The 21,544-nt window shown below is 38.7% G+C and overlaps 1 protein-coding gene and 1 pseudogene across 1 annotated transcript; one reads left to right on the top strand and one right to left on the bottom strand.

Moving 5' to 3' along the window:
- Window positions 1-17,257: 17,257 nt before the first annotated feature.
- Window positions 17,258-18,187, bottom strand: LOC119536861 (annotated as a pseudogene).
- A 2,096-nt stretch (window positions 18,188-20,283) lies between these two features.
- Window positions 20,284-21,192, top strand: LOC119536473 (olfactory receptor 140). Its single transcript, XM_037839280.1, has one exon. The coding sequence runs from the start codon at window positions 20,284-20,286 to the stop codon at window positions 21,190-21,192; it is 909 nt and encodes a 302-aa protein (XP_037695208.1).
- Window positions 21,193-21,544: the final 352 nt, after the last annotated feature.

Below are 21,544 nucleotides of genomic sequence, written 5' to 3'. Positions count from 1 at the left end.
AAGAGAACACAATGTATCAAAACTTATGGGATGCAGGGAAGGCAGTGCTGAGAGGGAAATTTATTGCCCTAAGCCTATGTTAAAAAAGAAAAAAGAGGACAAATTAGGACTTACTTCACACCTGGAAGGTATAGAAAAAGAACAGCAAACTAACCCCAAAGCAAAGAGAAGAAAATAAATAACAAAGATTGGAGCAGAAATAAATGAAATTAAGAACATAAAAACAATGGGGAGAATCAACAAAACCAGAAGGTGGTTCTTTGAAAATCAATAAAGTTGATGGATTATTAGCTAGACTGTCAAAGAAAAAAAGAGAGAGGAAGCAAATAAATAAAATCAGAAGTGGGAGTGGGGCATTATTACTTACCCTGCAAAATTAAAAGAGATAATGAGAGAATACCATGAACAACTGTATGCAACAAGTTAGATAACCTAGACAAAATGAACAACTTTCTTGAAACACATGAACAAGCTACACTGACTTGAGAAAAAATAGAAGACCTGAACAAACAAATCACAAGTGAAGAGTTTGAATCAGTCATCAAAAAATTCCCAAGAAAGAAAAGTCCAGGATCAGATGACTTCACATGTGAATTCTACCAATCATTCCAGGAAGAATTAGTACCAATTCTGCTCAAACACTTCAGAAACATTGAAGAGGGTGAAAGCTATGTAACTCATTCTATGGCCCTAAAAGCAAAGCTAGAGAAAGACACTACAAGAAGATAAAATTACAGGCCAATCTCTCTAATGAATATAGATGCAAAATCCTCAACAAAATGCTTGCAAATCAAATCCAGTTGCACATTAAAAGAACTATACATCATAACCAAGTAGGTTTTATTTCAGGTATTCAAGGGTGGTTTGGCGCAAGACAATCAATTATTGTAATACATCATATCAAAAAATTGAAGGAAAAAAACACATGATCATCTCGATTGATGCAGAAAAGGCATATGACAAAATTCAGCATCCTTTCTTGATGAAAACCCTTTGAAAGACTTCCTCAACATGATAAAGGGCATCTACGAAAAACCCACAGTTAACCTTGTACTCAGTGGTGAAAGACTGAAAGCTTTCCCTCTAAATCTGGAACAGGACCAATACAAGGATGCCCACTGCCACCACTGTTATTCAACAGTGTGCTGGAAATTCTAGCTAGAGCAATTAGGCAAGGAAAAGTAATAAAACGCAACCAAATTGGAAAGGAAGAAGTAAAACTTTTATTGTTTGCAGATGACATGATCCTCAATGTAGAAAGTCCTGAAAAGTCTACAATAAAGTCACTAGAGGTAATAAAGGTGTGCAGCAAAGTGGCCAGATACAAGATCAACCCACAAAAAAACAGTAGTGTTTCTATACACCAGTAATGAGCAATCAGAGGAGAAAATTAAAAAAAAAAAAAAAAAAAGAAATTAAATTTATAATAGCAACCAAAAGAATCAACTATCTAGGAATAAATTTAACCAAGGGCATAAAGGACCTATACACAGAAAATTACGAAACATTGCTAAAAGAAATCAAAGAAGACCTAAATAAACAGAAGGGTGTACCATGTTCATGGGCTGGAAGACTAAATATCTTTAAGATGTCAATTCTATCCAAAATGATTTATAGATTCAATGTAATACCAATCAAAATCCAAACAACTTACTTGCAGGAATAGAAAAACCAATAATCAAATTTATTTGGAAGGGCAGGGTGCTCTGAATAGCTAAAAACATCTTGAGAAAGAACAATGAAGTCTGAGGTCTCACACTACCTGACTTTAAAGTATATTGCAAAGCTAGAGTGGTCAAAACAGCATGGTAGTTGTATAAAGATAGATATACTGACCAATGGAATAAAACTGAGAGTTCAGAAATAGACCCTCTCATCTACAGACAATTGATTTTTGACAAGGTAGCCAAGTCCACTGAACTGGGACAGAACAGCCTCTTCAACAAACACTGTTTGGAGAACTGGATATCCATAGCCAAAGGAATGAAAGAGAACATCTATCTCACATCTTATACAAAAATTAACTCAAATGGATTATAGACCTGAACGCTAGAGCTAAGATCATAAAACTCTTAGAAGACAATGTACGGAAGTATCTTAAATATTTTGTGATAGGAGGTGGTTTCCTAGACATTATACCCAAAGCATAAGCAATTAGAGAAGAAATAGATAAATGAGATCTTCTCAAATTTGAATACTTTTGTGCAACAAAGGACTTTGTAAGGAAAGTAAAAAGGCAACCTACTCAATGGGAGACAATATTTGGAAACCACGTATCTGATAAAGGTTTATTATCCAAAATATTTAAAGAGATCCTATAATTCAACAACATAAAGACAAACAACCCAATTTAAAAATGGGCAGAAACATTGATAGACACTTTTCCAAAGAGGAAATACAGATGGCTCAAAAACATGTAAAAAGATGCTTAACTTCACCAGCTATCAGGGAAGTGCAAATCAAAACTGCAATGAGATACTATCTCACAGCTACTAGGATGTCCATTACATAACAAACAAACAAACAAAAAAAACAAAACCAAAATTGCTGTAGAGGATGTGGAGAAATAGGTACACTTATTCACTGTTGGTGGGAATGTAGAATGGTGCAGCCTCTCTGGAAGGCAGTTTGGCGGAACTGCCATATGTTCCAGCAATTCCCTTAGTACGTATATACTCAGAAGAACTGAAAGCAGGGACACCAACAAACATTTGCACACCTATATTTATAGCGGCATTATTCATGATTGCCAATAGGTGGAAACACAAATGTCCATCAACTGATGAATGGATAAACAAATGGAATGTTATGCAGCTGTAAGTCAGAATAATGTCATGATGTATGCAACAATGTAGATGAACCTTGAGGACATTATGTTGAGCAAAATAAGCCAGAAACAAAAGGACAAATACTGTATGTTCTCACTAATATGAACTGTCTATATTGAGCAAACTCTGAGAGTTAAATTATAGAGCACAGGTTATCAGGGATAGAAACTGGGCAGAGATTGGGTAATTGATGCTTAAGGACTACAGAATGTTCAAAAGGTGATGGTATAGTTTCAGGAATGGATAGCACAATGCTGTGTGATGGTAGCACAATACTATAAGTGTAATTAACAAAGCTGAGTGTGAGTTTGGTTGAAAAAGGAAGGCTAGAGTTGTGACACCAGCAGTTAAGCCAGAGGATAAAAACTGGGACTGCATAACTTAGTGAAACTTGGATTGGGCAATGGTGGTGGTTAATTGTACAAATATAAGAAAGTTTTTACATGAATGTGAGCAAATATATGTCACTATTACAAGGTGTTAAAAATGGGATGGTTTATAGAAAAATACAAGTAATGCAAACTAAGGTCTATAGTTAATAGTAATAATACTGTAATATTCTTTCATTAATTGTAACAAAGGCAGTATACCAAAGCTAAATGTAAATAAGAGAGGGATATAAGGGAGGGGTATGGAATTTTGTTTTACTCCTTCCTTCTTTTCAGAAGAAATAGGAATGTTCTCATATAGATTGTGGTGGTGAATGCTTAACTATGTGATTATACCAGGAGCCATTGATTGTACATTTAGAATGGATTGTGTGATGTGTGAATAAAACTGTTTGAAAAAATAAAAAGAAAACTACAAGTGCTGAAGGAGATGTGGAGGTATATACCTAGTCACTGCTGGTAGGAAGTAGAATCGTGTAGCCCCTCTAGAGGGCAGTGTGGCAGTTCCTCAGGAAGTTAAGTATAACCTTACCATATTATCCAGCAATCTTGTTACTAGGTATATACTTGGAAGAACTGAAAGCAGGGACATTTGCACACCAATGTATATGATGGCATTATTCATGATTGCCAAATGGATGGAGGTGGTCCAAGGGTCTAGCAACTGAGGAGTGGAAAAGAAACTGTGGTATGTACATATGATGGAATATTGTGCAGCTGCAGAAAGGAATGAAGTTGTGAGGCATGCAATGTTGTGAATGAACCCTGAGGATATTAGTTTGAGCAAAATAAGCCAGAAACAAAAATACAAATATTCTATGGTCTCACTAAAAGGAGCTAATTATAATGAGAAAACTCTGAGAGTTCAAGTCGAAAGCATAGCTTATCAGAATATACAAAGAGGGCACAGATTGGACGATCAGTGCTTAAGGAGTACAGAATGTTCAATAAGGTTGATTGCAAAGGTTCAGAAATGGATAGCACAACATTGTGTGATGGTAGCACAGTACTGTAAATGTATTTAACAAAGCTGCGTGTAAGTATGGTTGAAAGAGGAAAGCTAGAGTCATATATGTCACCAGAAGGAAAACTAGAGGATAAAAACTGGGACTGTATAACTTAGCAAAAACTAGAGTGGACAGTGATGGTGGTTAGCTGTATAAATATAGGAAAGCTCTTACAGGAATTAGAACAAATGTATGTCACTATTACGAGATGTTAATAATAGGGTAAAATATGGGAAAATAAAATTAATATAAACCAAGGTCTATAGGTAACATAACTTTGTAATATTCTTTGCATTAATTGTAACAAAGGCACCACACCAAAGTTAAATGTCAATAATAGGGGGATATAAGGGGAACGGGATTTTTTTCTTCAGAGGAAATGAGAATGTTCTCATATTAACTGCAGTAGTGAATGCATAACTATATGATTATACCAACAGCCTCTGACTGTACACTTAGGATGGATTGTTTGGTGTGTGTATAATACTGTCAAAAAATAATGGAGGTGAGGGTGGGATAATGGGTAATGGGATGTTTTGGTTTCTATTTTTTATTTTTATTTCTTTCTTTGGAGTAATGAAAATGTTCTCAAATTGATTGTGGTGATGAATGTACAACTATGTGATGATACTGTGAGCCATTGACCATATATTTTGATGGATTATATGGTGGATGAGTATATCTCAATAAAATTGCATTAAAAAAAGAAAAAAAGAAGTAAGCTAAAAAAAAAAAAAAAACTTACCTGTCAAGTAACCTATTGGGATTTTATTTGGAATGGCATTGAATCTATTGATCAGTTTGGGAAAAACTTACATTTTATGATACTGAGTCATCATGTTTGTGAGTATAGGATAACTTACTAGGTGAAGTGTTGAATGGGTAGTAAAATCCTTTCAAAAAATCTAGAGGCAAAGATTTCTGTGTGAGTGACTTATTAAAGAAATATTCCTAGGAGAAACTGATAAGGGGATAGGGTAAATAGAAAAGAGGATTAAGCTAAACAAGGATGCAATCTCAGGCAAAGTCCAGCAGAGGGCAGCTTCAGCCTGATCTTGCAGGGGAAATGGAGTGTAAGTGAAGCCTGGAGTTGTGATTTGAAGCAAGGGGAGACTTCATACTCCCCCATCTTTTAGATATTAGTTAATGACTTCTCTGTGGTTGGGATGGGAGTATAAATTGCCAGGCTCTTTTTTCTGGCCATTAATATAGACAAAGTGGACTCCAGTAGCCTAAGGGCAGCAGGTGCTAGCTGTTGGAAGTGAAAGCACATAAAAGTCATGGGGAGACAAAACATGTTCAAAAGGGATCCAAAGGCTTATGGACAGATGCTGACATTCTCCGCTGTACTCTCCATTTATTTTGGTGTTCTTTAATGTTTCAAAATAAAGTTGATAAATTTCTGCATCCAAATCCTTTGATTAAATTTATTCTTAGGATCCTTATGATTTTGTTGCTATTGTTAATAATGTCTTTAAATAATGGCATTTTCTTAAATAGTGACACATAGAATTCAATGATTTTTTATTATTAAACCTATAGGCAGTCATATTACTATACTTCTATTTGCTACTTATTTTGGGTTTTCTAACAGACAATATGTCATCTGTGAATACTATTGGTTTTGTGTATTCTTTTTTTTTTCTTTTTTACAGCTCTAGCACAATGTTAAATATAAGAAGTGATGAGATGCCTGTCTTATTCCTGATTTTAACAGGAATGTTTCTAATTTTCCCCATTGTTTTAATTTCTAAGGCTGCTTAAGCAAATACCATGAAATGAATGGGGTTAAACAATGGGAATTGATTTGCTCACGGTTTTGAGGGCAGGAAACGGTCCACATCAAGGCATCATAAAGGCGATGGTTTCTCTAGGGGACAGTGGCATCCATCCCAAGGCTGCCTGCTAGTGATCCTTGGATCCTCTATCACTCAGCAAGGCACGTGTCAGTGTCTCCTCTTCTCCGCCTTCTCTTCTAGGTTCCTTTTCAGCATCTTGCTTCCTGTGGCCTTTTCTTTCTCTTTCTCTAAATTTCATTCTCTTAAAAAGACTCCAGTAATAGGATTAAGACCCATCCTAATGGAGGTGAGTCACACCTTAACTCAAGTAGCCTCATCAAAAGTTCCTACTGACAATGGATTCACATCCACAAAATGGACTAAATTTAAGAACATGTTTTTCTGGGGTACATACAGCTTCAAACCACCACACCCATTAATAATGATGTTTGCTGTAGGTTTTTGGTGCATACTTTATTGTGTTAAGAGTTTCCTCCTGTCTTAATTTTCTGTAGTTCTTATGGAGGTTGAATGTTAATATTATTTTCCTTCAGAAAAAAATGCCCAGATCAACAATTTTATGAGGAGATTTGTAAACTCATAAGTAATAAAACTATGAACTATTACTTACAATAACATACTAGAAACATACCTTTCTGGGAATGTTTTAAACTACTGATTCGATTCTTTAGTAGTTACAGGAATATTAAGACTTTCTATTTCTTTTTGATAAAGTTTTCTATTTTGTTTTTTTGTAAGCAATTGTATATGCATATATTGTTCATTTCATTAAATATATTCATGGAATACATTCATATTTTTGTTTTGGTGGTGGTGGAGGGGCATCCTTGTAGACCTTTCCTTGCTCTTGAAAGACCTGCAAAATTTCAATAACTGTGTCCTATCCAGTGTCTACTTGTTCTGCATTGAGATGATTCCTCAAAAAACCTAGTGTTACACTCCTATAATGTGCCATACTTAATTTAAATATACACCGAGCATTTAGTTGATCTGTATGCCAGAAATTCCACATATAACACTTGAGATATTCTGAAAAGAGAGTGGGAGTTCTTCACCAGAGAAATGTTAATAATGATATATTTATTTCTTTGATAAATATTGGCATATTTTGATGAATTGCAGTTCATGTCACTCTCATTTCATGGATTATTTGATATTATCTAGTTTAAACAAATCATCATGAAATCAATGTATGCTTAAAGTTTCCTGCAAATAATCCCTGGATTGAAAATAATGTAATAACACAACACACACACACACACACACACACACACACACAATCTCCTATAGTTAATGGCAAATCTCACAATGAAGTAGTTTTCTTTATTATATAAAGTATAAAGCCATTAAGGTCAGCATGTGAATTAAGACTGCTTTGGTTTAAAATCCAGCATGGGCATTATTTCATATTTTCTCATTCTTATTTTTGATGTATTTAAAATATATCAAATACCTGTTGGTTAAATAGCACTTGTGATTATTTATAAATGAATGTATATTTTTGGAATATTTCCTTCACAATTTTTAATAATAGCAGTAGATTAAGAAGTTCAGATATTATTCCTGGGTCACCCTGTCATGTTTGTTTTCTTCCTCACATTAATTACAATGTGTAATTATTTGTTTGCTTCTTTAATTTATCATCTTTCTATTCCAACAGATTTTAAGCTCCTTGAGGGCAGGGACCCTCTTTGTCTTGTCCACAATAGTGGTATTTGTTTAGCACATATCATGTATGATTAGTGTACTAAGGTTTTATTTTTACATTGTGTTTCAAATCATCAGTACAACTCTCTGATATGTGTGTGTGTGTGTGTGTGTGTGTGTGTGTGTGTGTATTCCCCATTTAGTAGATGAGTAAACTAAAGCATGGAGAGGTTAAATTACAGGCTTAAGAACACAGAGCCGTAAAAAGTGGAGCCTGGATTTGAAGCCACATGCTCTAGTTCCAAAGCATGGACTCTTTATCGGTGCTAGTAGGTGCTAGGTAAATATTTATTGCATAGAATATAGAAATATATAGAAGTTCAACTTTGTGCATTCTAGTAATTTGGGCTATGGTTTTAATTAGGTCATCAAGTTCTATAAAGGAGTCAGAGACTTTTTGAGTTGACTAGCACATATCTTTGAAGGGAGAGCAAATCATTGTATCTTTTTCTCCCAGGTACCCCAAAGACTACATTTACCAGCTCCCTTTCATCCAGGTGCAGCCTTGTCACTTAAGGGTAGAAATGATAGACCTTGGTTCAGGCTTTGTCCACAGAATGTTCTCAGTGACCCTTATCTTTCTCTGCTCATTGTCTAGCCAGCCCCTAGGGTGAGCTCTTCACAACTCTTGGGTGACTGGTGGAGGAACATCACAACTTTACTTGGGGATTGTTCTGAACTGAGCAAACTTGAGACTCCAGAGCTGGATGAGTGGTGAATGGGGCAGTGCTGTATTACAGAATCAATGAGTGTAAAATGCTAATAACCATATCAGCCATGTTTTCTTCATAACATTATGATGAACTAAGGTGTTAATGGATGAAAATCCTATGCAAAATCTAATGCATAAATAAGTGATAAAGAGATTCTTGCTATTAATGGCCTTTAACTGTGAGTTGCTCTTGTGTTGGGTGTCAGGAGCACTGAGAAAGCTTCCTGATCCCAAATTCTCTCCCCGCAATGCATCATTATATCTACTAGATTGACCATGCCATGAGGGAACGAGCCATGCCAATTTTTTCTATTCAATGCTTCTTATCCCCAAACCCCACCATGCACAGTGTCCAGCTCAAAGGTGCTCTATTTCTCTTAGATGGAAGGAGGGACAGATGAACAAAAGCCAAGATAGATGAAGTGACTTTGACAAGGCTGTAGTTTTTCTGAATTGGGTCCTAGCTCTTAATTTGAACCTTTCTCTACTCTTTTGATAACTTCCTTGAGGTGTTCCTATCTTTAAAGGGAGATGTTTAATGTATATAAACTCTCAAATGCTCCTAACAGATTTTATATTCTACAATTTCAAGAAAAATTAAAAGTTTGCCTAAAGGTTCGTTTTCACAGCTCCCTTACGCATCCTTTAGGAAATGAATGAAAAAAGGGAGGATAAAACAGAGAAATGCATAGGCCATCCTAGATCCAGCTTTGGAGTCAGTATAACTAATTTTTTGGAAAACATTTTTGTAACTCTTTGATTTCTGTGAAGGCAAGTCCCTCAGTCTCCCTGGAGAAGAGAAGCTGCAGCAAAGAAGCACCAAGTTGCTCTGCATAACAAAGTAAAAAAAGTGACTCTATCAGGTGGAAAAGCTGTCATGATGTGAATTGACTTTGCTTTCTCTACAGGGTTGGGGGCAGGTCTTTGGGGCTCTGGAGTGAGGGAAGAGAGGATTGGATCTGGCTGATGGGATGGGGCCTGGGGGGAAGTAGGCCTCACGAAATGTTGGCAAGCTGGTGCAGCTCTCTGGTTGATGGACCTTGGGAGCAGTGGTGTCTGATATTAAATTCAGGGTTTCTTATTGATTACTGTACTCCCTTTATGCTATCCTCAGGTCATATGATTCAGTCAAGTGTTGTTATGCTGTAGGGAAGGAAGGGAGGACCTGGAATGGCACAGAGAAGCAGTGATGAGATGGCTAGATGCACATGGTCAGGGAATAGAAACATTGATGATAATAAAATGATGATAATGTTAACAACCATGGTCATAATAGCAAATATTACATAGCAGTTATTATGTACTAGGCATTGTTGCAAGCATTTTGCATATAATATCTCAGTTTATCCTCATAATGGCCATAAGAGGTAGGCATTGTTTTTAGTTCCATTTTATAGATGAGGAAACTGGCAGCACAGAAGGATGAAGATAAAATAATTTGCCCAAAGGGAAAAACCTGGAGCAGAAACCTGGAAGGGAGTGATTTCCTGCAGTTACCTAAGATGGGGAGTTAGCTGTTGTATTTGAATAGTAGTGGTAAACTGTGATGCTAGAAGGCTGGAAAACCCAGTCCCTTAGTTTCAGCACTTGGGAAGACTTTGTCCACATCTCCATATTGCCAAACCTTGGCCCTGGGCCACACTCAGCAGACTTGTTGGCCTCTGAGACAGGGTCTCCCAGGACTATGATGTTTAAATTAGTGGTCCAGAGCCAGCTTCTTCTGGATTGTTGGCTGGGAGGAAGGAGTTGGTCATTACCCTCCAGGAGCTGATTCTCCAGCCTGAGACACTCAGGGAAGGCACTCTTAATTTCCTCCAGTTTTTAGGGCAAGAAGGAAAATGGGATTATGGGCTCCCCAATCTGGTTGGGTTATATATTTAGCTGTACCAGTCAAGAGGCCTGACGTCAGGGTGTTAGAGTTTGGATCATCAAGGGACCCAAGCAGCTGTCTCTCCCCCTCCCTCTCCTCCTTGCTCTGACAGCAGACGGCCAGCAAAGTGGGGAGCGGGGTTCAGACCAGGTGCAGGTGAGTTTAGTGTTTTGGTGGTTGCAACATGTGGCACCTTGGAACTGCCCCTCTTGGCAGAATTCAGATTTTCAATTGATGTTTCATAATTGTTCAATCATTTAGACTTTGTCTAGAAAAAATCTCCAGTGAAGAGTATAAAATTGTTCATTATTCAAGGCTTTTGAGTTGGCTGCACAGGTAAGTTTTCCTTCATTTTTTGATAACTTTTCCATTAAATTCAATTTTTCTATTGTTTCCTATGTAAAAAGACAATGAAATAACCTAAGTTCATTTTTATTTTTGCTGAATTTTGATTATTTCCAAAATCCTTATACTTGGTATCAAGGTTTGAATTGAGGGTAAAAAAGGCATATTAATAATAACAAATAGCAGCTCACTTTTTTTTTTCTAGAACTTTTTAGTGTCCATTGCCTGTTCAAATTTCTTCTCATTTAATCTACCCATCTACCCTCCAGAGGCAGGTAGACTAAGTATTAATGTCATCCCTATTTTATAAATGAAGAAACTGGGGCTCAAATGGGCTGATGGAGGAGCTGGGACTTCCACAGATTGATGGACATTTCAGTGTTAGGGACATGCTATTGGGCCCAGAGCCTGAATATCCCAATGTAGTGTAGTGAGTCCCCACTCATTTGGAATTGTGATAGGACTTTCTTATACCTTTCCTCCACTCTACTTTTAATCTGATCTGATGTTTTTCTAGGAAGTGTTATTTACTTACCCACTTATGATGTGGGGACTCCCTCATTAAGAAGGCTGATCAGAAATTGATCAGGGTTGTGAAGACTATTCTCAAGGGTTGTGGAACACACTCAACTCTTCCTTTGCTGGGATGACACTATAATATTTTCTTTCTTTTTAAAATAAAAATAGCCATTGGACTATTCATTTCTGTTCTAGAATGCCAGAGTTTTTCTTTGTTTTTGGTTTTTGTTTGTGACCCTAAGCCTCAGCCCTTTCCACATGGGGAATGGAGGGTGAGCCCTGGTGCTTCTCTACCCAAGTCCTTAAGAGAGGACAGGATGCCCTTTGGTGGACTGATTGGATTCCCTAATAACAATGTAATCCTTCTTTGGGTCCTAGGACTCACCTAGGGTTTTTCCGATTGACTGACATTTTGGTTTCTATGTATCCTATTTACCTAGAATGAGTAACCTTCCCTTGTAGTAGAATCTATTTGTTTTTCCTAGTTGACCACAACTATCATTTAGTGCCTCAGGGTCAGTCCTTTTCAAACTCTTGATGTGAATTCAGACAGCTTTAGTTTAAAATCCAGCATGGGCAACTTAACTGACTGAGAGAGGTAAGCTTGCGCAGTCTAATTATCTTGTATTTGATGCAACATCTTCAGTGTAAAGGTGACACCCACCTTTTAAAGATATTTGTGGAGATTGAATAAAATAATGTTTGTGAAGGGTATAGCAGAGATTCTGGTATGAATTAAACATTAGTGCCTGTTTGTTCTTGTGCTCTCCGAAAATTTCTTTTTTTCTCCTGTCCCCCACCCCCTACAGTTCTTGTTTTCAGGTAATGCCTCTCTGCAATCCTTTTAATGAGGCTTTTCATCTGTAAGTCTGAAATTTCTTCTGCCAACCACAGAATAATCTTCAATATTAAACCTTGATGGGATGAGTGAGGCCTTACTGATTCTGGCAAAGGTCCCTTGAAACCCCAAATAGCATAAGAGGTTGCAGTTTTCCAGAGTTGGTGGATTTCCCACACCCCCATGACCAAAATACTGAAACACTATCAGGAGATGGCTATACATCTGTTTGGAGCCCTAGATGCAAAAGTCCCAATCTGTTAGCTTTTTTCCTGTGCTGTAGATTGACAGGTCTGAAAGAAACTTGGACATGGAAGATGCATTCTCCCATTGCTAAGGCTGTAGCTGTGTCATTTTCTGCTTAGCTATCAGGGAAAGATATTTGGGGCAGAGTTATTGTGGGTGTACCTTCACACCTACCAGGCAGCTGTGGCTGCATTTTGACTTTATTTGGTTCACTCATAACCTGAATGCAATATCCCCTCATGATTTCTGTTTCCCACCTTCCAAGGTGCATGTAGAATGTTTAGGTTCTTGCTTCCAGTCTTCCAATTGCTGAGAGAAATAACTTCAGAAACACGAAAGCCAAGATCAGTGGGTTGGTGGCCTCGACCTCATGTAGAGTAATCTGGACCAGGGATGTTGTTTCCTTCCCTGAGTGTCATTTCTGTGGAGAAAAAGTGAAAACAAATTTTGTCCCCTTAGATAATAACAAAGAAAAGGAAACCTAGGCATAAAAAGGTTACAAATCTGCTCAAGGTCACACCAATTAATAAGTGTTGAGGCTGGGATTCAAACCCAGGTGTCTGAGAGGGCTGAGGTTGTAAAATGAGAGCAGGGGCTCACAAACACAAGGAAAGAGTCTCTTAGATTAACTGACTTTGTCAGTTATAGCTGACAACACCTGCTTCACTTCTACCTTTCCTCACTTTACAGGTGAGAATACCGTGGCTCAGAGAGGTGAAGTGCATTTCCAAATTCTCACAGTTACCTTATGGCAGACTCAGGTCTAGAACCTGGACTGACTCCCAGTCAGGCACTAATATCAGCAAATTGTGCTGCCTAGGGAAGAAAGAATTCTGGAATTCTCAGGCAGTTTGCCTAGTCTAGTAGAGTGGTGCAATGAAGGGTCCATGGGTTTGATGTCAGGTATAGACATGGTCAAGTTCTGTTTTCAACATTACTAGCTTTGGGACAGTAGGTGTAAGAACAAATTTCACTGATATTTAATTTTATCATCTATAAGAGGGGGGAAATAAAACCTACTTTTCAGACTCATTGTGGTGATGAAATGATATGATACATAATTGAATCTTGACTAAATTCAAATAGACCAATTAAATGGACATAAAATTTTCTATACAAGTTCTGACAGCTGCATTGGCAAGAAATCCCAGAAGGAGACTTGGCAGCTATTAGACAGGACCAAACTGAGAAACATTGATCATGCTGTATGTTACTTCTCAGTTCACTCTAAATAGCATTTAGAGAAAATTTCCAAAAGAGAATACACTGGTTGACTATGGTTAAAAAAAACATAGGAAGTTGTTCAATATCAGTAATGGTCAAACAAATGTGAAATAACACAAGAGTGAGATGAAATTTAGCAAAAATTTGAACAAAACATAAAGGTGTTTATTACTGGCTAGAGTGGAAAAAGTAAGTAATGTACTGCATTTTGGCTATAGCATTGTAAATTGTCAATACATATCAAAGATTTTACAATATCCCACATTATTTTGTGCAATACACACAACAGAGAAATTATCCTAGGGATCCAGAAATACCTTGATGCATAATAAGGTTCTTTGTGGTTTTAGAAACAATGGCTCATTGTTAGATGTGACTTCTCCACAGCATGATGTTCTATCATGAAAAACAATGCTTTTAAAGAGTTTATAATGATATTGGGAAATGCTTAAAATTATATTATTAATCATAATAATATATTAAATATATGGAATATTTCAAAAATAAAAATAAGTGAACAAAAATTTACATATAGAATAAAGAATGTAATAGAATGCACTAGTAGTGTTTCTTTCTGGATGGCAAAATTAGGAGTACTTTTTCCCCCTCCTTCTCTTTTAAATATTTTCTAAATTCTCTCTCATCACCATGGGTTATCTTTATAATTACTTTATCCCCTCGTTCCCTTAGAGGATTTGCTGATGCACAACCTTGGTCAAAACCAGAGCTAGCCAATTTCCCTTCCCTTCTGTTCCTTTAGTTCTCCATGGTCTGAGTACTCTGGGTTCTGAGAGGAGACAGTGTGGTGTAGGGGAGGGGAACAAGCTGGGGGTTCAGAAGACATAAATCAGCATTTGTTCCCTCACAACCTAGCTTCTGTGATGCAGAGCAGGCCACTCTCTCAGTCAAAATGGTAGCATTTTAAAACCCAAGGAGTTTGGACAAGGTTATCATGACAATCACTTCTCTGCTTTTTAGCAGAGAAAACATGAAGGGAAGGTCCAAGGGGTTCTCGGCAGTCCTTAAATGGATGAGATCCATTATTTGGTTTCTGAACCCACACTTAGGATTGTGGGAGATTTCCAGGTCAGAGAAAAGATTATGAATCCATAGATTTTCCATGGCATTTTTTTCCCTCTTTGTAGGAACTGCCTTTGGCATTGAACATGTGAATCAATCAAAGCAGGAGGAGGAGGACCAGGTGATGCAGGGGGATGGGCCAGACGCCCTATAAGAATCCTGTTGCTTCTATCTGCCTGCTGTGTTAGGATGTAGTAAGAGTTTTACTAAGAGGCTATTAGCCTCCTTCAATCTAGTTATTGTAAGTTTCCTGTACTTTGTGGTTTTAGTTCTTGGTCATTTAAGAAACACTTTTTGGACTCTCCTCTAGGTCTGGAAATATAGACATTAAACACAGAATTTTTGCTTTCAAGATACTTCCATTGTAGCATGGGGGGATGGAGGGAGACCATATATGTGGTACAGTGTGCAAAGTGTTCTGGTGGCAATAAAATCTGGGCCCTATGGGAATAGAGTAGAAAGCCTTATATTCAGTCTAGGAAGGCTGAAGGAGTTTTCCTTGTTTTGAGGGATGTGTAAGAGTAAGCTGATAGAGAAATGGGGAAAGGATGTGTAAGATAGGGATAGCACAAAGAAGGCAATGAGGTGTGAATTGTTTATGGGCCTCCCAACCCCCCAAATCTGGGTTCATTGCTCATTATGGTTTAAATGTACAGACACACCAAATGGGCTGAGGAGGAAAATAGAGGTTTATTTATGCCAGTGGCACGAAAGCAGGAGAAACTTCTCAAATCTTCCTCCTCCAGTATTGATTTTTCAATTGGCAATTATGCACATTGGAGAAAAAGAAAGTTAATCATTTTGGCTAACAGGTAACAGGGGTCTGAAGAACGTCATTAGTTCCCTATCTCCGTTACTTAATACTTCCTGTAGGATTTACATCCTCTGTTACATATGTGGGCATGATACCTCCAAGTCTGGGGTGATACATGAAAGCTTATTCATATCTGGGTATAGACTTTACATTTACATATTGCTCGTCTGTGAGACTGAAAGCTCAAATTCACAGTTTGCTTATAGTTTTAAGGTTGCATTTAAAAGGCTACCACTACAAAGTGAGCATGACTCAATCAGGGAATTTAGAATAGTTTAGTATAGCTAAAAAAACATGGTAGTAGACAAAGTTAGGAGATGAAGGATAATGTGGGTAGGTCAGTAGGTCCTGGGGACTCATAATGAAGCTAAAATGTTAAGATTTTGTTTTGAAGTTGAAGAGGAGCCTCTGGAGGATTTTGAGCCAGGTAATACCATGACTGAATGATTGAATTTTCATAAATATCACTGTGGCTGCAGTGTGGACAATGAAGCAGGTATCTGGGGAGACGTGAGGCAGGGAGAGACCAGGTGTGACACTGTTGGAACAGTTTTGCTAATTGCTCTAAAGCTACTGCTGAGAATTAGGACTGTGCCATGGGAGGTGCTCAAAACGTTTTTGGAATGAATAAATGAATGAATGGATAGATGGATGAATACTAAATATCAATATATGAAAAGATGCAGTGACTAATTTTGGAACTATGAGCTGGAGCAGTACAGGGAAGAGTCCAGGATGACCCCCATGTTTCTGGTGGTTGGTGGAAGAATGCTCTGAGGGTAAATACAGAAGGGGGGGAGATTGAGGCAGGGTGGGGTGATGAGTTCAATTCTTAAGAAGATGCCTCCATGTGCGTTGAGAAGTGCAGCTAGGAGTTGGAAGGGTGACTCTAAAAAGAAACTGTAAAAACACTTAGGGGAATTATTTTCCTGTGACTGGTTATTTTTAATAAATGAAATTAACAAATATATGTATCATTTTTATTACAAAAAACTCAAAGTTATTTTCAATTTGAGAAAAATAATTGATTTTTATTGGTTACAAAGTTAGGAGATGTAACGTTTTGGGAATATTATCTATTACGTAACTTTTTTTTTTTACCATGTTTATTATAATAGATGCAATTCCCATCTGACTAGCTTTGTTTCCTCTTTCCTCTTCCACAAGCATGTTCATTGGGTTTTTCCTTTATATTTAAGCAATCAGTGTACTTTCAGCACCCAGGCCCAGCAGTACTTTTAAGTCCATTCTTACAGGGGGCAAGTGGATTTCAATAATTTATACAAACAAGTGGCTTATGCTCAATCACTGCAAGTTTAAGCTACTGTATACAGGAGGAAAAGGTTATAGAAAAGTGTCATAGCAACAGTGCCCGAAGAAAGGAGATAAAAATGGGTAAAATCAGGTTGAGGATTTCAGAGGGAAATGGAACACACAGGAAATGAAAAACATTTCTCTGCAAAATAAATGGAGAAGCACTGCTCTTGATCAGGGGCAAGTGTGGAAATAGTTGTTTCATGATATTTTGTATACTGCCCATATGGTTCAAAATCCTTAAGACACAGATCACCTGGCACTTGCACTAAATTTTTGAAAATGCAAGATTTCTGAATGATAGATTAAGCCTCCAATTTTTTTTTTTTTTAAAGCTAATTTTTCTGACAGGTTTACATGTAAAAAGGCTAGGTATTTAGCCACCTCAGCACTGACCAGTTTTGGATGTTTAAATTCTTTTACACAGTTGCTTCCCATGGCCTTACTCTACAAAACGTATTTACAACAAATCAGTCTAAAAGATTTCCTCTGAATTAACTATTATAGACCCCATCCCCTTGTCATTTCCTTTGCCCAGCTTAAAGGTCCAAAGTCCATGCAATTGTTACACCTGCTTCTTTGTGTGATCTGTGGGCCATCCTTGAATGTTTTATGAGATTTTCACTGAAGTGTGCTGCTAAAGTATGTGTTAATGAATATGTAGGTAGGGCAGATGAATTCTGTGGCTCAGCTGTTGATTTGATGCATTACTACTTGAAGTATGATTTGTACCTGACAATGGACTTCTCTTGGTTGAGCACTGAAGACTTCAAGGAGAGAAGGTTCATGATCTTGCTGCTTGCCAGCAGTTACAGGTTGCTGAGCAGCCGATTGTGAAACTGGTTCTTGCTAACCTACTGGCCTACTAACCTTTGGCTGTGATGAAATGGGAGGCGTACTCATCAAAGGTTTGACAGGGGCTGTTAGTTTGAGGTGTGCTTATTCTTGGAGACACATAAGATCTCTGGGATGACATATCAATGTTGAAGACGTTGGAGACTGATTAGATGGTTGTGCTTGTGTAGAAAGTTGAGCAGCTTGTGAAATCAGAGAAGTTATGTTCCAAGTAGGGGGTCCAGCAGTCAGAAACTTATGAATTATAGACTAGAGTGAGGCTTGTGTCACAGCTGCTGTAAGAACTTCATTTATTTTGCATATATCTCATAATTTATTTTGCATATATCTCACATCAGAATTATTAAGTGGCAGCATGGCTTGCAAAGCAGGAAGCAACTGTCTGAGAAGATTTGGGTCCTGTAGTAAGGGAGGTATTGGTAACTGTGGGAGAGGCAAAACGGGGACTGCAGGAGCATCGCTGTCAGAGATGCAGATGTGGTATTCAGTCCGGAGGTAGAAGAGTGGAAGGAGTTGTACAAGAATGTGATACCAATTTGTTCCCTGATATAGATTTCCCACCCGCAAACCCACTGGTGGTTGTTGCTTGCATCACTTCTCTTCTGTAATCCTTATCTTTTGAGAAGCCATTAACTGCCATCTTATTTGCTTCTTTTTGCCTCTGCTCTTTCAAGCTACTCTTTTGGTTTTCCCCGTTGTGAAACTTCTGTTCGACAGTTGTAGTAGTACAATATGCTTAGTACACTAATATGCTCAGTCCAGTCATCTGCAGTATCATAAGTTTTGCTTCCATTATTGTTTGGATTAGAACACTGAATTTGAACTATGAAGAGCACTGGTTGTGTGAACTTTCTTGTAGAGAGTAACTGGTCCTTTCATCCCTCTCTCTAACTCTGTGAGTCTGCACGTTTTTGGCTTTTCTGTGACCTGTGCTGTCACTGAATTTGTTTCAGGACTACCAGATCTCCGCAACATTTTATTTGGTGGTGAAGGATCTGCAGCGTCTCACATCTTTTCATGATGGTGATCACCACCACTGGTGCGACTTTTCTATCATACTTAAGTGCCTGGTAAGGCTGCGAGTCCGCCCTCAGGTCGTGACAGCCATCACCGAGTCTCTGCCGTTTCCTCGCATACGTTACCGTCAAGGCCCGGCCTGTGAGTGTGTGGCGGGGAGGGCGAGAGCGGCCCCGGAGGCGGGAGGGCGGCGGGGCTCCTGCACCAGGCCCGGCGCGCCCTGGGCGAGTCTCAGCAGCTCCCAGTTACCCGCGCCGGCGCTCCCGGGCCTTCTCCCTCCGCCCACGCCACCCTCCCTCTCCGCGCGGCGGGGGCGCCAACTACAGGGCGGCAGCGGCGGACCCGGGGGAAGGGGCCACTGCCTGCCCTGCCTTCGCCTCCCTCCCCAGTCGCTGCCGCTGCTACGGGGTCACCAGCTACATTCCGGCACCTCCTAAAATTTAACTTTTAATTTTTTTCAAAATAACTAATTAGAAACCCAGAAAATGATTTGCATTATTAGTGAGTCCTTGCTTTGAGATTCAGGATTTGGGTTAATTATATTACAGGAACATCGATTTTCCACAATGTCTTGAAATGTCTTGAAAGTGGCATGAAGTAGGCACATGTATGACATGACATAAATTATTCTCCAACTGTTACCTCATTAACCTTCCAGAGAAGCTTAATTCTCGCCGCTTCAGTCCATGTTACCCACAGAACAAACAACCCTCCTTGGATTCCTTGAAAGGTATCCGCTGCTTGGGCAGAATCCATGGAGCTAAAGGAGGAAGCTGGTTTGGGAGTTGGGAGTCCAGATGTTTATAAAGGATCACATTTCTGGGGAAGAGGTGACTGGCATGTTTGACTCTGTGTCTCTAGCTTTATGTATCATGTGTGGGGTGACCGAGTATCAGTTTGGATGTATGTGACTAAATATCTTCTAGAGAAGCACATTAGCATCACAGGAGGTGAAGTACATTTTTCTCATATTTAACCAAAGTTATGATGTGACATTCTGGCCATATTACAGAGAAAGTGGCTCTTTAACACACTGTTGAAATAGTGTAATTGTATAATGTATGGTAGATGTGTTTAAGTTGATGTCACTGGTATACTTGTTTTACAATATCTTCAGGTCTTACTCTGTACCCTGACTTTTCATTTCCTCTTTGTTCTGGCCCTTGGGGATTTTCTCTCTTTCTTTCAGATCTGTCTGTCTTTCCCTTTCTCTCTTTAACAACTCCCCCCCACCCCCATGCTCACTTAGTCCTCTATACGGTCTGAACATAGTACTATTATTTTTGAAGGAACTTGGCCATATATATTAAGGTATTCATAAGAATCTTCTAGTTTACAGATTTATAGTCGTGTCCCAAGGAAAAAGCAGATTTTTTTTTTTTTTGAGATGGCAAAATTTGGGCAGCAACTTAAATGCTTAACAATAGCTCTTAGTAGATTAATAAATCATGGTATTCTTAGTCCATGGTTCATGATGCAGACATAAAAAATGATGACTATAAAACCTACAAACTACATGGAAAATGCTTACAATATAATTGTAAGTAAAAAAAAGAATCAGGATGCAACATCCTATGTTATGACTTCAGTTACCAAAACAATATATCTTTGTTGATAAAGGAAATACAGAGAAATGAGTCTTTTCAGATAGTAACAAAATTTTCTTGCGACTCTAGGTAAATGTACTTTCATCCATCTCCTTGCTGCAGCTCAGGATTGATGAATAGTCCACGAAACATCACAGAATTTTTTATGCTGGGACTTTCACAAAACCCCAAGGTCCAAAGAGTTTTATTTGTGCTCTTTTCTATAGTCTACCTGGTGTCTGTTGGGGGAAATGTACTTATCATGAGCACCATTATGTTTAGCCCCACCTTGGGCTCCCCTATGTACTTTTTCCTGGCATGTTTGTCTTTTATTGACACTTGCTATTCCTCATGTATGACTCCTAAACTCATTGTTGACTCCACGTATGAGGGGAGAGTCTTATCCTTTGAAGGCTGCCTGGCTCAATTCTTTGTTGCCCATTTATTGGGAGGAACTGAGATCATCCTGCTGACAGTGATGGCCTATGACCGCTACGTGGCCATCTGCAGGCCCCTGCACTACACGACCATCATGACCAGGCATATCTGTGCCCTGCTGGTGGGGGTGGCTTGGCTGGGGGGCTTCCTGCATTCATTGGTTCAGCTCCTCCTCGTCCTTCAGTTGCCCTTCTGTGGGCCCAACATGATCAATCACTTCGTCTGTGACTTGTACCCTTTGCTGGAACTTGCCTGCACCAACACTTATGTCATTGGTCTGCTGGTGGTCGCCAACAGTGGTGTGATCTGCCTGTTGAACTTCCTCATGCTGGCTGCCTCCTACATCGTGATCCTGCGCACCCTGAGGTCCCACAGTGCAGAGGGGAGACGCAAAGCCCTCTCCACCTGTGGGGCCCACTTCACCGTTGTTGCCTTGTTCTTTGTGCCCTGTATATTTATTTACATGCGGCCATCATCTACTTTGTCCATTGACAAAATAGTGGCTGTGTTTTATTGTATTCTGACACCCATGTTCAACCCCCTGATTTATACCCTGAGGAATGCAGAAGTAAAAAATGCTGTGAAGAATCTCTGGGCAAAATGAGCAATGATGATGGAGGACATATGGCACAGTAGGGAAAGAAATAATTGAGCCATTAATAGTAAGAATACCTGTTGTCACAATGGGAGCTGAGACATCATCAAACAGTTTCAGAATAAAACTCATTTGAATGCTTGTATTTGTTTCTAATCTATCCATTCCCCAATTTATTGTCCAGGCAAATACAAATGATTATATGCCACTTCAGTTTCTTCTTAACAGTTTACTTTAGCCCACAGAGCATGGGAGCACTACAATGATCTCTCTCTCACCTGTGTTTGAGATGGAGCCTTCGTCAGCCTTGGGTACCAAGTCTATGATTAGCTGAATCTCCTTGTTGATTTCTCTTGGCAAT

Source organism: Choloepus didactylus, chromosome 6 (genome assembly GCF_015220235.1).
Source record: "Choloepus didactylus isolate mChoDid1 chromosome 6, mChoDid1.pri, whole genome shotgun sequence".
Taxonomy (NCBI): Eukaryota; Metazoa; Chordata; class Mammalia; order Pilosa; family Megalonychidae; genus Choloepus; species Choloepus didactylus.
This window is presented reverse-complemented; position numbering and strand designations above follow the sequence as displayed.

Bases quoted from the DNA above. Each gene is read 5' to 3' on its own strand.
- LOC119536473 (XM_037839280.1), top strand. From the start codon at position 20,284: ATGAATAGTCCACGAAACATCACAGAATTTTTTATGCTGGGACTTTCA.